Genomic DNA, 16,891 nt, shown 5'->3' with positions numbered 1-16,891 from the left:
GTACTGGCCTAGCAACATTCGGCAAAACTCCAGGGATTTTGCTTCTAGCATAAGCGCCCCTATAATCGCTTAGGCTTGACCCCTACCAGCATCCAAGTGGCTCTATTAAATTTGACCAGCAAACGATTAGCAAAATTTGAAAACTTTTCCTTGAATAATTGTTACATAACCCCTGTATTTGTATGCCTCTTTTTTATGGCTTTTTAAAATTTGCAAATGACCAGCAATATTTGAGGTCTATTCCTTTAATAGATTTAGCAAAACCCCCTGTATTTTTATGTCTTTTTTTTATGGCTCTTTAAAATTTGCAATTGACCAGCAATATTTGAGGACTATTCCTTTAACAGATGTAGAAAAAACCCTGTATTTTTATGCCTCCGCCACCCTGGAGCCTGAGGCATTATTTTGTTATGTCATACATCAGTCCTCTATCTATCCATCTGTTCATCTGTCCATCTGTCTCACTTTTCATTACCGAAATAACTTGAGAAGTGCACTGTTAAATATAGTTATCGAGTAGGAAGTTAACTTCACAAACCCTGGCCTAACATAAAACAGAATAAGGGTACCTCCAGCTTGAAGTCCTATCCGAGGGACTCACAGATTGTGTTAATGAGGGTGAATGCCTTGCACAAGACCTTTCCTCTAATCACTGAGGTAATCAAGCCCCACTGCACTACTTATAGCTACTTGCCCCCTCTATATAGCAAATAATGCCTAATCGGTGCCTGTTCGTCCCCTATGATCCCCTTTTTCTTATGTTGATTGAGAGCTGAGTTGTTGAGATAACCACCTGTCAGTGACCTTGCAGGGAGGTCTAATCCCTCTGGCCAAACTAGTGCAGACAGGCTTTAAGTTTAGTATGCATTGATTAGAAATGGCAAAAAATACAAGTTTATGCTTGTTAGGCAACCATGATATCTTCAGCTTGAAGTCCTATCCGAGAGACGAGGGGTTAGGTCAGTGGCATAGCGATATGTACATACAGGGGGGTCATGGGGGCTGAAGGAAGAAAAAGAAATAAAAAAGTGAGAATATAGAGAAAGGGAAAGATCGAAGGGGAAAAGATGTCTGGTCCACATCCCACATCCTCCCCCATAATTAGTAGCCCACTAGCCTTGTCGATTCGCATTCCGTTTATCGAGATAGACCAGTGTCTGAAGAACTACTGCAAAACCAAAACAGTACAAAACAAGAGCAATAAAGATATGATCAAAATTCCCACAAAGAGAAAATTCAGTATATGGTATCTGGTTCTCACCACATAATTTGTACATACAACGAATACTTTTATAGTCTGGCTGTAATTTCTTATTCCCATGTCAATAGAAGATCAATGTACCGTATTAAACACAAAAGGTGTTATCAGAAGTGAACAAATTATATTTTTTCTCTAACAAGACATGAATAGAGGGAATATTGGCCAACAAAGTATTTTTTTTTTACAGTCTGTTGAGACTGGGAAATATAATCCATTGTTTACTTTATATGACATTGAATTTTAACTTGTATATTTTTGTTACATTCCGAGATATATGCAAAGTTCTTTCTCTTTATGAACGAAGTTGATATATACGTGAGCCACATTGGCAATGTTTAAATAGTAATTTTTGTTATTGATGTATATATATTTAAAAATGTATAGACTTTTTTTTTCAAACAAGAAATGTAACTATTTTTCATACAACATTGCATCTATTGATGGGGTTAAAGAACCTTTGTGAACTTTCTCTTTAAAATATGACGGGTAATGTGTGTGTGTGGGGGGGGGGGGGCAGTCTTCTCCGTCACTGTAAACAAAAAAGTTTATTAAAATTTTGTACAACATCAGGGTAATTTTGTAGGTTCGGGTCGTGGAGGATGTGTGCGTGTCTTGAGCATCATTGCAAAGTATTTAATTACTTCTTTTTAATGCTTTTGACATTAAATTTATGGATGTGTTTAGTGTAACATTTTTGAAGAAAACAAATTACATCATCGGAGAGAAAAATTATGACCAATATCAATATATACAAACAAGTACACTGCATTATAGTAATAGGCTGGCTGCCATAGCTCAAACAGACAACGGATACAACATTGCATCTATTGATGGGGTTAAAGAACCTTTGTGAACTTTCTCTTTAAAATATGACGGGTAATGTGTGTGTGTGTGGGGGGGGGGGGGGCCAGTCTTCTCCATCACTGTAAACAAAAAAGTTGATTAAAATTTTGTACAACATCAGGGTAATTTTGTAGGTTCGGGTCGTGGAGGACGTGTGCGTGTCTTGAGCATCATTGCAAAGTATTTAATTACTTCTTTTTAATGCTTTAGACATTAAATTTTATGGATGTGTTGAGTGTAACATTTTTGAAGAAAACAAATAATATCATCTGAGCTCTGCATAAAAATAGCTGAAAGTTTATAAATATACAAATTTTCTGTCTAGACTAAAGTGTCATTTAATGTGTTAAGAGAGAAATTTGGCACTTATATCCTATTTTATATGTGTGTTGTTTTTTTAATTTTAATACAGCGTGTTCTGTTTTCTTTTTTCTGTTTTGAAAAATTAAAAAAAAAAATCTCAAGGGATCACCATGTTCCCCCCTTTTTTGTTGGAGGGGGGGGGGGGGGGGACATATTCTACCTAATGTTTTTTTTAAATAACTTTTTATCACTTTTCTAAATGTCCCAAGCGCTTGACTTTTGCTGTGTAATTCACCAGAGACCTCATTCCCAAAAATGATCCAAAGTGTACCTCATTTATTTTCATTTTGAGTTCAAAAAGAGTTCAAAGAAATCAGGGTCATATTAAAAGAATGATCTCCGTACTTGACTCATGTATGTATATCTTTATGTAATTGACTCGAATGGTTATGCAGTTACTGCCAATATGTGAACAAATTATAGATATCTAATATATATATAAAGATACAAGAAAGAAAGTTGATGTACATTTAGTATATTATTTTATTGTCTTTGCCTATTGACGGAACTGTTTTCACAATGTATTAAATGAAGAAAGAGAAGGAGAGGTCAAGCTAGAAGGAGAGAGGAGGGAGAGAAAGAGAGAGAGAGAGAGAGAGAGAGAGAGGGAGGGAGGGGTGAGGGACAGAGCAAAGAGAGGGGATGGGAGAGTAGAAGAGAGAGAGAGAGAGAGAGTATGAGGAAAGGGGGGGGGGGGGTAGAGGACAGGAGAGGATGAGAAGAAGAATTAGAGAGAGAGAGAGATATGGGAGAGGAGAGCAGACGACAGGGGAGGAGAGCAGACGACAGGGGAGGAGATGGAGACAGAGGAGGGGGTGTAGAGGAGAGGAGGCAGAGAAGAGAGAGAAAGGGAGAGGAGAAGCGAAGCGAGAGAGAAGGGTAGGAGAGAGAGAGATTTTTTGTTTTGAGTGGGGTGAGAAGGGGATGGCTGCATTCCACCTTTGTAAGTTTCGACTTCTGAATTTTAATTTGCATTGTATAATTCAAAAGCTACTTTTCTTGTTTCCCCAACAATCTTCCTATCTCGAGGCATTACTTTCTGACAATTTAATCCCTTTATTTGGCAACTCCTGCGCTTAATGAGGGAGAGAAGACAATGTTTCCCCGGTGCTGCCTACAAATAACTGACGAACAAATGTTTTGTGGTGGTTAAATGTGTACCAATGTAATCAATGAAAAACGTTGTTCAATTCTTAATTTAAATAACCTTTCACTTTGTGAGTTCTAAATGCTGAGGGGGGGGGGGGGGGGGGGGGGGGGAGGTCATAGCACCAAGTGATGTCCAGTGTTTGACACTCGGTAACTTTTCAGGTATTTCGACAATAAATAATGAATCGTACTTAAATAACCATTGTAGGCGGGGTGGAGGTCACAGCACTCATGATGTCCTGTGTTTGACACTTTTCAGGCATTTCAACACTAATAATGAAACATCCGTAAATAACCATTGATTAAATTACGTCTGCCATGTCACTATGTGGTTGACTTGGCTCATGTCTTCATGAATCATTCGCGCTATTGGTAGGTTGGAACAATGGCAATTTGTTTTCATGTTGGATGATAATGATTTCTGTGAAACATTTCAAAATGACGAATTTACTCCAAACTTTGAGATACTCAGTGAAATCAATGCTGTACAAAGTTTGTTCCATGATGATGATGACGAAAACTATTTTGTACCAGAAAACCTTATAAATTGTAAATATTATTTAGCAGATGAATTTTCTAATAACTTCCAAAATGTTGATGTCAATATGTCAATTTTCTTAAAACAATAGGAGATCTTTTCACCAAGATCAAAACAATGAGTCGCCCTTTATTGAAATATTGTTGCCAAAATGTAAACATTTTATTGTAGGAATCATTTACAGAAAACCAAAATCTAATCTTAAGAATTTATTGGGGACTTTAAAAATTGTTTGAAAATTAAAAGTGAAAGCTGAAAATGAACAAGTTTATGTATTTGGTGATTTCAATACTCATATTTTAAAATATTCATGTAATGCTGTAAATGCATTCTTAAGTGCAATATATTCAAATTATGTCTTGTCCATGATTGATAAACCGACAAGAGTTACTACATCAGCCTCTTCTATAATGATTGACAATATTTTTTTCAAACGTCCCTCTTTCTCTTGTGAAATCGCTAATATTTAATTTTTTGGCAATGATCATCTTTTCCTTTGTTTGTTTTAACACAGTCTTCTCCTTTTTACCTCTCTAGTGCTCCTATGTTTAGTCTATTTTTGTTTTCTTTCGTTTCAACTCATCCTCAGTCTTTCTCTCCTGTTAATTTCCTTTGTCACCACGTGACGTTTACTTTAAAACAAATTAAACTATTTTAGAAAGGGGGGGGGGGGTGGGTGCGCGAAATTATTGAACTGGAATATGTCGTGAGTGCATCTGCCCCCTCTCCCCGCTTCCGGCACCTATGTGTTTAATAGAAACGAGCCCCTCTAGCCCCATATTCGCCAAAATTGTGATGGTTAAATTTCACTTAAATTGTATCATAATGTGAAAGAGGATGTCATTTAAGACATTTCTGCAAAGATCCCCCCCCCCAAAAAAAAAGTGTTTATAGACAAATATTGATAAAAGAATACAAAATTTGGGTTTTGTTTACTTCCATCAATATTTGACGTCAAACACATTTGTTTTGAAAATACTTGCAGAAATAAATGTGTCTTAAATGACATCCTCTTTCACATTATTATCAATTTAAGAGAAATTTTGCCATCAAATTGTTGTGGCTCCCAACACTTTAGAACGGCTTTAATGGTTACGGTGAGAGGTAAAGGCCATATATCCATAAATACATCTGTGGTGGGCGTGAGGTTATAAACTACATGTATATTTAAAGAAATCATAAAACTAATACACGTGATTGTGAGCCCACGTGCATGGCCGATAACACACAAACTAAGTAATGTCTTCTTATTGGATGGCTGTAAAATACCATTGTAAATTTTGTGACATAAAACTGAGATACTATATCACGGACACACTCGTCTTTTAATCACCAAAGAAAAACAAATGTAGCGATAAGGTTCAACTAATCTATGAATCAGTTAGAGAAAAATCGTGTCATGACTCATGAGTGTTACAAAGTGTAATACAGAGTTATGCAGGTGTCGTACAGTGTTTCACAGGGTGTTCCCCAAAAGGTAACCCAATCTCAATTTTCAACTATCTCAAAAACCACACAATTTCATGTCTTACATGTTAAACAAGAGTGAAGAAAATTATTTAAAAGAAGGGTTTTTATCTATCATCTCGCAGAGCACCAAACTCGGAAATACGCGACAAAGAACTGATGATTCAAACAAAGTGGAAAATTAAAAAGTTGAAGAGTTGCTCTGTAAATCTTTTAAAAACATTTAAGTTATGATATCGTGTAGTTTTGAAATATTTGACCTTTGAACTTTTTAAAGCATTTTCAGGAACACCCTGTACAGAACCACACTATGTTATAAAGAAGAACCAAGAAGTGTTATACAGTGCCACAATCACAATGTGTTGTACAGAACTGTTATATGTCAAATGTTCTTTGGCAATGCACTAATCTATATTTGCCACTCCATGCCCTAGAGAGAAATGGGGACCTGGTAGGATGACGAAAGCCTTTGTGTTAGTAATTGCAATATGCCCTCATGGGTGACCATATGGTAGGAATACTCCCAGGGAATGGAGATGGTGCATATTGTGCGTGCAGGCGCGTACGCAGGATTTTTTCAAGGGGGGGGGGGGGGGGGGGTTTAACATTTTTAAATCGGGGGGGGGGGGGGGGGGAGTAAGAGGACACTTTTTTTTCTTTTTTTTTGGTCTCGAAATTTGAAAATTTGACATTTTGCTCCGTTGGGGGGGGGGGGTAAGGTCACCTTTTTTAGGTCAGCCATGGGAATATTTTTTTTATTTATTTTTTTATTAAAAAAAAAAAAAAAAAAAAAAGGGGGGGGGGGGGTTTTAGGGGGATTTATACACATAAAAATACCAAAGGGGGGGGGGGGGGTTTAACCCCCCCCCCCCTGCGTACGCACCTGTGTGCGTGAATGAATCCGATGATCGGGGTAGCATCGTGTGGATCTGTAAAGCGCTTAGAGACGGTAGTTCGTATTGAGCGCTTTATAAATCCAGATTATTCTTATTATGCAGAACCACAAAATGTTGTAAATAGCAACAAAGTGTTTTACAGAACCACATATCTTTATACAGTGCCACAAACGTGTTATACAGAACCACACAGTGTAATATAGTACCATAAAGTATAACAAGATAAATCTACAAAGCGTTCTAAAATGTACACGGTGTTACAGAGTGTTACATAGTCTAATGTCACACAATGTTACACATAGTTCGTCCACAGTCACAGAATTGGAACACTTTCATAAAGTGGCAGTATGCGCATATACAGTGTGTAGTAAAAGGAAATGTTCAAAGAGGTGTCGTGACCCAGTGGAAACGTCACAGGACTGCGGATGGCATGGTTCGCGGTTCGAGTCCTGCCAGACATGGTTTGGCAAGACATTTATCTACACATGCTACTCTCCACCCAGTCTGATAAGGAGGAATTCCTTTTAAGTTAGCATTCAAGGCGGCTCAGCTAAAGTCGGAGTAATATTACGACGCTTTGTTATAGTATTCTGAGTAATATACATAGACATTAATAATAATATTAATAGTTCAGTTCTTGTATAGCGCATAATACGTTATGAAATAACATCTCTATGCGCTTCCAAAGATGAGTTTTCCTGAATTAACAATGGTAGGAACTGCCTTTAAACAGTAGCACATCGCTCTTGCTCATTGAGACATTTTAACAATAATTATGTATTGAGTAATGGCAAATCTCAATATAAAACAGAAATGACGGAAAAGAATTAACATCGGCATTTAAAAATCTATCCAAAATCCGCATGAAATACAAAAATAAGAAAACATTTTTTATAGGCAGTAGTCATTAATTTCATTACCCTCAAAGTCGTGTTCTAACTAAAGTGTTCACGGTCCTTGTACAACCCGCATCCAAGATCACCCATTAAATGACAAAGGTATTTTGTTTCAATAACAGGATCAAGGCGAATAGAATTAATGATGGATGATATTAAAAGTTAATTCATCGTGAAATTATAGGCCTACGTGCATGCATATTGTTATCCCTGTCATCATTCTGGAAAGCGCGCGATAGTAGTTTCTTTACTTTGAAGCAAAACTGTATACGACACTGCGGCGGTAGCCTTTGAACTCGTTCCAAAGGTGTGTTCACTGTTGTTTCTGTTAGTTTTCACGCTTTTACTTCATTCAGTCTCTGTGATTAAGGGGGAGAACCAAAAAAAAAAAAAAAAAAAAAAAAAAATCACCTTTCGCATAAACGTAACACGATATATTTGTTTCAATTGCTTTATGCCTGCTACGACTCCTAGTAGGTTACGATCCTACCAAAGTTCCAATAAACTTAGATTGCGATGGATTTTATTACACACGTCATGACAGAAGGAAGTACAGAAGTTTTTGAACAAAACATTTGATTGTCTAGAAGAGATTGAATTAGAATGATTCAGCGGATTGATTCAAGGAAACGTTAAATTTCTAAAGCATGAGCCATGTCATGTTTTTTCAACGTCCGTCACACCAGGATCGACTTCAATTTCATCGAATGCTATATAATTATTTTTTGTTGTTGAGAGAGAGAGTTCAAAATACAAGGATGCACCAGTAGTTTTGTTCCATTCATGGGTTCAAAGGTAGTGATTATTTGGTTTGTTATTCAGACGGGAGAGCGCATTGATAGCACTCACTTCGTGTCATGTGTCTGTTTATTTAGGTTATCCAGACAGTGTTGACGAATTTGAAGAAGTTTACATGCAATATCTCTTAACCTTTTTTTTAGAATTTTGTTGAACATTACTACGAAGGACAAATATAACTGATGGTTTGTGCTATTTGATGCATCTGTTTCGTTAAATCCAAAGACAGATGTGGCAAGATTTTTTTTGTTATGAGTGACCGGACACACAACCCCTCATAATACTTTTATTATTATTGAGTTTTCCAAAAAAAAATACATTTGCCTTTGATAAGTACGTGTATTATGAATGCTGAACATATATGCATTCACGCAATTCTAAGTATACAGGCGACATGCTCCTGTCGAGGATAGGTACAGCTTTATTACCAAGTGAACAAGGATGCATCAGTAGTTTTGTTCCATTATAGGGGGTTCAAAGGTAGTGATTATTTTGTTATTCGTCATTCTCGGCAAACTTTCGTTGTGTGGCGCACAGTGGCGCTAAGCAATACTCAGAAATTATCACAGATCGTGATTCATATACGCTGAAATAGTGAAATTGACAGGGAAACACAAGTGAGAACAAAACAAAACAAGGTGTGTCTTTCCTGTTGGCTGGTCGAGCTGCGTTTGGTATATACAAAGATACATATTTTCAACAAAGTTTGTGTTCACTATACTTGGACGGAAAAATGGCAGAAACATCTGAAGCGAAGCCTGAAAAGGAAGAGACTCTCTCGTCTCTTAACGAAGGAGAAGGAGACAGAGGTGAGAAACGCTCTTTTCTATTTGTTCATTTTCCTTGTTCTTTTAGTTTTAAGTACACATGAGGTTTATCATTTGATAAAAATAACTATTGATACTAATTTGGTCTTATTACCCAGGGTAGCCACTGATATGAGTATTCTTATTAAATACTGCATGCTCTTCCGGAGGGCCCTGTAATTATTATTACCTCAGCAATTGCCTGGTTATACACCTGGGTAGTGAGTGGCAGATGTTGATTAATGTCTTGCCAAAGGACATTAGTGCTGAGCTGGAATCCGAACCCTCAACCTTTGAATCGAGTGCCAAGTGAATGAACCACTATACCACGACATTTTCACATACATGTATTGCAAATGTGCCCTCTATATAGCGGAGCCCCCGATAGCAATTTCAGACCCCAAAAGGCATCTGAAAGTGTAATAATATTTCCTTTCTCTTGTCAGTGAATCTTTGGGAAAAAAACACACTCTTTTTGTTCTATGTTTATTTTGCTTATCCCATTTGTTTGACTTGTCTGCGGCTAGATCGAATCCCGAAATCGCCACATACTGCAAACATTTGATTTTCTACTTTCCTTTAAAAAAAAAATCATTGTATTTGTCTGTTCAAGGCCAGTTTCTATGTAGAATTATTAATCTGCAGTTTATTCTGCATAAACTGTATTATGCAGGTAGATATAAAAGAAACATCCTATTGCACTGGTTTTTAGGGTATCCAGCATTCTATCACAATAAATAATTTGGCTCCATTTTTCCTAACCTCCGGTTTTTCTATAGGATCAGATACCGTTCCCGGTTACCATATCCATCAAAAACTTGGCTGTTCTTGGAAACGGTTGTATCAATGTAGTAAAGACTTGTTTGAATACAAAGGGAGGTCCAAATTAAGTTTTTACGACAATACTACTTTTCATTCCAACACAGACGTTTCTTACACTGCAAACATTAAGTTTTTCATAGGTTTTTTCATCCAAATGTACTTGATTGGAATTCATTTCTCTTAGGAGTCGCATTAGGAATCACTTCGATCTGAAGAGGAAATGGGACTACGCACAAAATTAATGTCTGGTCCAAAGTTTTATCTATATTTCTTGTCATTTTTCGAACATGGCGGCATTTGAAGAGCAATGATTTTCAGTAGACATTTCTACAGATATTCTTCCGAAACTGATATAAATTAATGAGTAAGCTCACAAAATTCATCTTGACTTTAACCAGAACTCGACCTTCTCTTTCAGTACTTAGATTGCTTGTAAATTAGGTTTGTTTAGAATGAAAGGAAATATATGAATCAGCGTGAGAAACGAAAATCAAGAAAGCAACTACAAAATAACGCATTAATAAATAAGAAATATATTTAGAGGAAATTGCAGAAGGAATTGTCACCGCCCATATGATCTTGCTTCTTACCAGCAATTGAACGGATAATAACTATTCATCATTTTCTGGATACCCTACAGAGCGTAAATCTGTTTTCCACTGATCGGCCAAATAACAAGATAGTCACAACCGAAAGAGATTGCGATAATGCAACAATTCCGTATTTAATACTGGCCCTGACCGATGCAATTTGTTTTCTCTTTTTTCGTTTGTTTCTTGCTCTTGAAAATTGCGCACGTATTAGCGCAAAATAAATGGTAAGTGTAGTCTACATTATCATTCTTGTTATAGAGCTGAAGCTGTTTACATCGAAATGGCTAACTGCACCCATCTTTTAAACGCCCGAGATTGCATCGTCGAGAAGAATAAAAAAACTCACAATTTCAGGGGCACTAAGCGGGATGCGCGAGAAACGTAAGATCGTGTAAGAAAAAAAGATTGTTTTGTTGGTTGTTTGTTTTATTTTTGCTTTCTTTTTTATCATTTCTTGTTTCTCCAATCTTCCCTCCTATACTGGGAGAGCCCACAGATGGCCAGCAAGATTCCCAAAATATAGAAAGGAAGAAAATTGCTATCTGGAATGTAAGGAAAAATTACAAGCCCCCTCTTTCGCACGATCATAAATCCACCCCTGAATTTTTGTCGATATCAAGTAACAAATAGTATAGAACATTCTTAGCGTCCATAATGATGCGTCACTAATATTCATAGAACTTTCATAGAACTTTCATAGAACCATAATATTGTTATTCATAATATTCATATAATTTAAAACAAAAATCACTATCCGAGAACAACTGGCAGTCTTTCAGTGGCAATGCACAAGATGGAGTCGGGATACGCCCCATGCACCATGCTTGAACTAAGGCCAAGACAACTTAAAGTGACTCTGTAACATTGTTGAAGGTTGATGAAAAAACTGCATAACTTTTGTATGAAATGTTACTTATTATATTCCTTCTACTGTACTAACCCTCTAGCATGCACAAAATCTTGAAACAAAATCTCAAACCACAAAGATCTTTATGGTTTTCTTTGAAGGCGTCACTGGTCAACACCCTCTAACAGTAAATTCTCCCAACCAATTTTGAAATGTCCAACCATTTTTCCTTTAAAATAAGACATAAGACCGGCTTTAAAAAATCTTTTAACACTTAAATGTTTGGAATGGTATATAAAGCCAATTCATAGCTTTGTGACGATTTACATTCACCTAAAATGTAATCAAATTTTAACAATACAGTTAGGAGAATTAAGGAATCGATCAGATCAATTTTTCTCATTTTTTATTATTAATAATGGTCTGTTTTCACTCAAACTTTCAGATTATCTTTAATTGTACATCTAGCATTGAAGTCAACACCTTAGCACCATTTTCTCTCATCTGAACAATGTTACCAAGTCCCTTTTAATAAGTGTGTGTGTCTACTCGAAGGGCCCTGTCCTGGTACTTTACGCCTTCCGTTCATAATAATCACATGTTGTATAGCGTTTAATACTTCGCCTCCAAGCGCTTTGCATTGTAAAATTATGAATCATTGTTCAAGAGGGATCCCCCATGTTATCATTTTCTGGCTTCGCCACTAAAATATTTCTCATTTCCCATGACCTAGCGAATACAACAATGCAGCATCATATAAATAGTTACGCCCCATTGCTTGTCAGCAAAATATGACAATTCTCTTTTCAATACGTGCCCATGACCCCCGCGAATTTGAGCTGTTTCTTTTGTTTGTTTGTTGACGCTCAGAATTTGCATGTAATTTAGAGCAAACGAGTTGTAGGTGGTTTATACAAACTGAGACCATAGTATGAAGGTGTTTAGATCGAAATGACTTCTTGCTATTTTACTCATTTTCGAAACTGCCAGATATTTTGTCATTATGATATGTTAATGTCAATTTTACAGGGGGTGGGGGTATTTAGTTTCTCAAAGCCTTTTTTCCATAAAAAATGAAGAAAAAAAAAAACAGTGACAAATCTGCTGATAGCCGATCCGAAGCAATGATTTCACTAGCTAATAACAAAATCTATATTGTCATCGATGACAAGTTGTGTGAAATGGGGCCCAGATATGCAAAGATCGCCTATCATAACCTACATTGATCACTTTTCTTGTTCAAATATGAGATTAAAAAATATCTACTTATTATGACGGAGTCTACATTATTTTGATTGACTCAACCATTAGTATAATGAAATCCACTTCAAAGTAGTGGTTGAATTACTATCTTAAGAGTAGATTTCACTCCTGTTGAGCGTCGATCCACTCTAGACGAAATGATCCCTAATAATTATGACCCCCAAACTCTTCTTTTTTCCGACCCTCTCCCAAAATCCTCGGCAAGCTCTTGAGATACGATAGCTGCTCTTACAAGAAGCATTAAACTTCAAGAGGGAAGTGACTAATTCTTTTGAAAGCAGATAAGGAAATAAAAAAAAGAAGATCTTTTGATGGATGCTACTGCTCTGGAAAATCTTATACAGAGAACAGACTGAAGTAACGGATACATTTTTATGTATTTTGTTTTGTTTTGGCAGACCCGATCCGCTCTTATGGGATCAAGTCGACATGGAAAGTAGATAAACGCCCTCAAGCGTCTGTGAATATATATTTTCTTAATGATGAATCATGACCATGATGTAGATTTTCATTTTTCACAACGATTCAAGAATAAACTCTTGTGAATTTATTTTGCAGCAATTTCGTGTTTTGATTCTGTTAGGAACAAGTGAAGAGATTTGGACCACCGTAATTAGGCCTTCGGTCTCTCGCTCTCTCTCTCTCTCTATCTTAAAAATACAAGTGAAATTCACAATTTCCCATTATCATTTTAAATATTCCATAATTGACTTAGCTTTTTTGATATTAAAATCAACTACAGTGGCGCCCCTGGCAAAACATATTCTGACTCTTCTTAGCTACACATTAAGTTAAAAAAAATGTGCCCTCTAATTCTGCCCCAGCAGGACATTTATACAAACTAAAAGGGCACCTGGTAAGTGTAAGGACCCCCTCTTTTTTGTTTCCTTGCTGGCTTGTCAGAGATTTTTTCTATAAATCATGTCCCCCCCCCCCTCCGCTAGAAGAAATCCCGGATCTGCCACCGTATCTTTACCACATTTACCTGTAATCCGTGATCTACTGCAGGGAATACAGTCAGTATGTTGATTGGTATTCCGTAAAATCGCATTAGTCGAATAAGAGTTACTTCGAACTACTCTGTCATGACTATATTCAACTTGGCAAGAAAGTAAATGCATTTTCCTTTGTGATTCTAGGTCTAGATTATAGACCACGTAAAACGGTTTGAAATGTCATTATCTTTCATCCTCAGTGCCTATACGGATTTTAAGGGTGACATTTTACGATTTGATGTGGTCAGAAGGGGAATTTAGTTCTATAGATTGGCTTGGATTGTTGAAAAAATGTCCCTGAAAATTTTACGTGAAATGTAGTGAGATTAAAGGATTTCATTTTTTCCCAATGAAACTGATAAAAATAGCCCTGAACTTTACAAAAAATGTAGTGAGAGTAATTCACTGTCGTTTGTCTTCTTCAATAAAACATGATAAAAAGTAATTTCGTATGTATTGGTACAAGTTACCATTATTCACAGATATATGTTATATCATGATTAGAGGACAATTATTGTAGCGATTCCATATGGTCGTTGCCATCCATATAATAATGTTGCTCAGGGGCGTATCCAGCCATTAAAGGGGCATCGGTATGATGGAGGGCCGGATTTGCTAAGAGAGCGAGATGCGAAATGACAGGGGCATCGACTGAGCCGGAGCAGGGCGTGGAGGGGGTCCTATAATCTCCTCTGTTAGGTGCGTTCCCCTCTCCCCGAACACCTTTCTCATATCCCACTATTATTTGTTTTTGCAATAACTTAACGCGACCCCCTCCCGTCCCGATAGACAGGCCGCTTACCTGGCTAAGTTAGTCCCATAATTTTGTTGACTAGTTTTATAGTGTATTTTCAACAAAAAGTGAAGTCGTACCTTTAATTTAAAGATAAACTTGAGTTCTGGTAATGCGATTGCATTGTGAAAGAAAAGGTGTGGAATGGATCAGAAAAGTTGATCTTATAGCATGTAAGTAATGGTGTGTATGACATTTATTTGTAATCTTGAACATTCAGTGTAAGTTTCGTTAGATTCTGTGAGAATTCATTTTCTTTTTTACCAGAACTCAAGTTTATCTTTAAGACTCGGTTTTCACTCAATACTGGTAGGGGATATGAATTTCCGTACTGATAGCATTTTCCAGTAAAATTTGATTGCCGAATTACATGTTAAATGTCAGCCGGATTTTGTTAATTACTGCTGTTAATATTGATATTAATAATCAATGTTAATCTTCTCATGAGTACACGGACATTATTTTTTTAGGGGTGGAGCTTATTCTCTTCCCCGAATATCAATTTTCCCGTTTTGTATTTATATATTTACAGTATGACATTTTCTTTTAAAGATACACTTGAGTTCTGGTAAAACAATATTAAAAATAATTTTCCACAGAATCCAACGAAACTTACACTGACCGTTCAAGATTACAAATTAATGACATGGGTCAAACAAATTGGTAGAAAATGAGTAATGTGTATAGAAATATAAGGAAATCCGGGATAAGTAGGCCCACAACATGTGCTTAACACAGGTCACTATGTGCAAATGGGAGTTGTGTTTTTTAAATCAAAGATGATGCCCAATATTAAAGTTGTGCGATTGTTTTATTTCACTGATTCAAACAACCAATCTAAATAAATCATAGCAATTTTCTCTAAGAATCTGGTTCCATTCCAGAGCTCAAGATTAGCTTTAAGCGAAAATATAATTTCATCATCAAAATATTCTCAAATAAGATAACAGGCCAGCTAGCAGCCCGAATATTGGTCATATTCATCATTCTCTAGGCGAGAGCCGCCAATGCCCCACCACCTCCCATTTCGTACGCCAATGTTTATTCCGATTCATTTTAGCTTTTAATTCATGTTACTTTTATTCCCCCCTTTTTCTTCTTGTTCATTTTGGTTTCGCTATTTTCTCATTCTTATGGTTCTTCTTTGTTTCATTCTTAAACCAGCCATTTAATGGTGACGTAAGGCCTGTTTGTTGTTCACTTTTCGTCTCTTGTGACTGCTTTGCCTAACCTGATATTTCCGCATTATGTGGCTACGGTAATGAAATGACATTAGCTATGCCTAGATGACTTTTACCACAGCTCGTTAATGCAAACAAAAATTAACTCTGACTTTAATTACAAAGTAGGTCCATGCTTTGATGCTCACGCCCCCTCTACGGGCCAACTCCGGTTTAACTTCAAAATGTTTGTAGATACAATCATGACCAGAGATCTCCCTGTAGTGACGTACGTGACTCAATTAAGGGCACAGGGACACTCGCATCTTGCCCCAATTGCGGCAAAGGTGTGAGTACGCAGAAGATTCATGCCTTTGATAGCAAAAGGCACTAGCGCATCGACCGTGACCGCCGTTGTATTGTGACGTCATAACCTCATGACGTAGATTTAAGTTCAAGTCTGGTTGATCCATTAGGAAAGGCATATTTCCCATAATTGTATGGAAACACAATGCCATATCAAGGAACAATGAAATATTTTGTAGGTGTATTTTTCTGTAACCATGCAGTATATCATAACTCATATTTGGTGAGTCATACAGTATCACATTATACGAAGGAGGAAGAGGGGGGAGAGAGGTATAGAGGGAGAGAGAGAGGGGGAGGGGAGAGAGAGAGAGAGGGAGAGAGAGAAAGAAAGAGAGAGAGAGAGGAGAGAGAGAGAGAACGAAAACAAAACAAAAAAAACAAACAAACAATCCCCAAACTTGAAGAAAAATACTATTGTTCTTCACCTATATAGGCCATTATACGGTGAATGAGGAAAACCAACATATCGAATGATAAACGCCGATAAACGGCATTGACAGTACTGAATGTAACTGTCACAATCGTAAGGTAAAAATGTTATGTTCCTCGTTATTTTCTTATTAAAGATGAAATGCATCTTAGATGAATATTCGTTCCGAATTGCAATAATGAGAGAAGACTCAAACTCATTAAATCATAATGCGGCCAGCTGGAAAGAAGTTTTGAATATCAGAATCGTGAGTATTTTGTCAATATTTTAGCTTGCTTTCATGATTGTATAGGAGGAAGTAACAACAACAATGACGACAACAAAAATCGCTCACGTGCGAGGGTTGCTACTGAAATCGTACACATTCTTTTTTTAATTATTGACTGTATTTTTAACGTTTTTCCTCTTGGACTTTGGAATGTCTCGTCTCTATGGGTACAAACGTGGGAAGAATGTTTGTACAGAATAATAAACTCAGAATCACGGGGCAATGAGCACCAGAGCGAAAGGAAGTATGTGTCGCGTTCCCTAGAAACAGTTGCTAAGGAGCGGCATCTTCCGGCAGGCCCATACCGTCTGCTGAGAGCCGGAATGGTATGGAG

General features: G+C 36.9%; 1 protein-coding gene across 2 annotated transcripts in view; it reads left to right on the top strand.

Annotated features, from left to right (window-relative positions):
• The first annotated feature begins 7,784 nt into the window (after positions 1–7,784).
• The window catches only part of LOC585380 (solute carrier organic anion transporter family member 4A1), a 72,710-nt gene continuing 63,603 nt past the window's right edge, over positions 7,785–16,891 (top strand). The window contains exon 1 of one of the 2 annotated variants that reach the window (XM_785211.5): positions 7,785–9,020. In XM_785211.5, coding sequence (XP_790304.4) covers positions 8,945–9,020 — 76 coding nt within the window. In that variant the 5' untranslated portion in view covers positions 7,785–8,944. Of the gene's footprint in view, positions 9,021–16,304; positions 16,537–16,891 lie in introns of those variants that run through there. The other variant, XM_030974935.1, reaches the window with a different exon arrangement.

This window comes from Strongylocentrotus purpuratus, unplaced genomic scaffold (assembly GCF_000002235.5).
Source record: "Strongylocentrotus purpuratus isolate Spur 01 unplaced genomic scaffold, Spur_5.0 spur5_scaffold_7, whole genome shotgun sequence".
NCBI classification, from domain to species: Eukaryota; Metazoa; Echinodermata; class Echinoidea; order Camarodonta; family Strongylocentrotidae; genus Strongylocentrotus; species Strongylocentrotus purpuratus.
The sequence above is the reverse complement of the archived record's forward strand: the minus strand, read 5'-3'. Positions and strand labels throughout refer to the sequence as shown.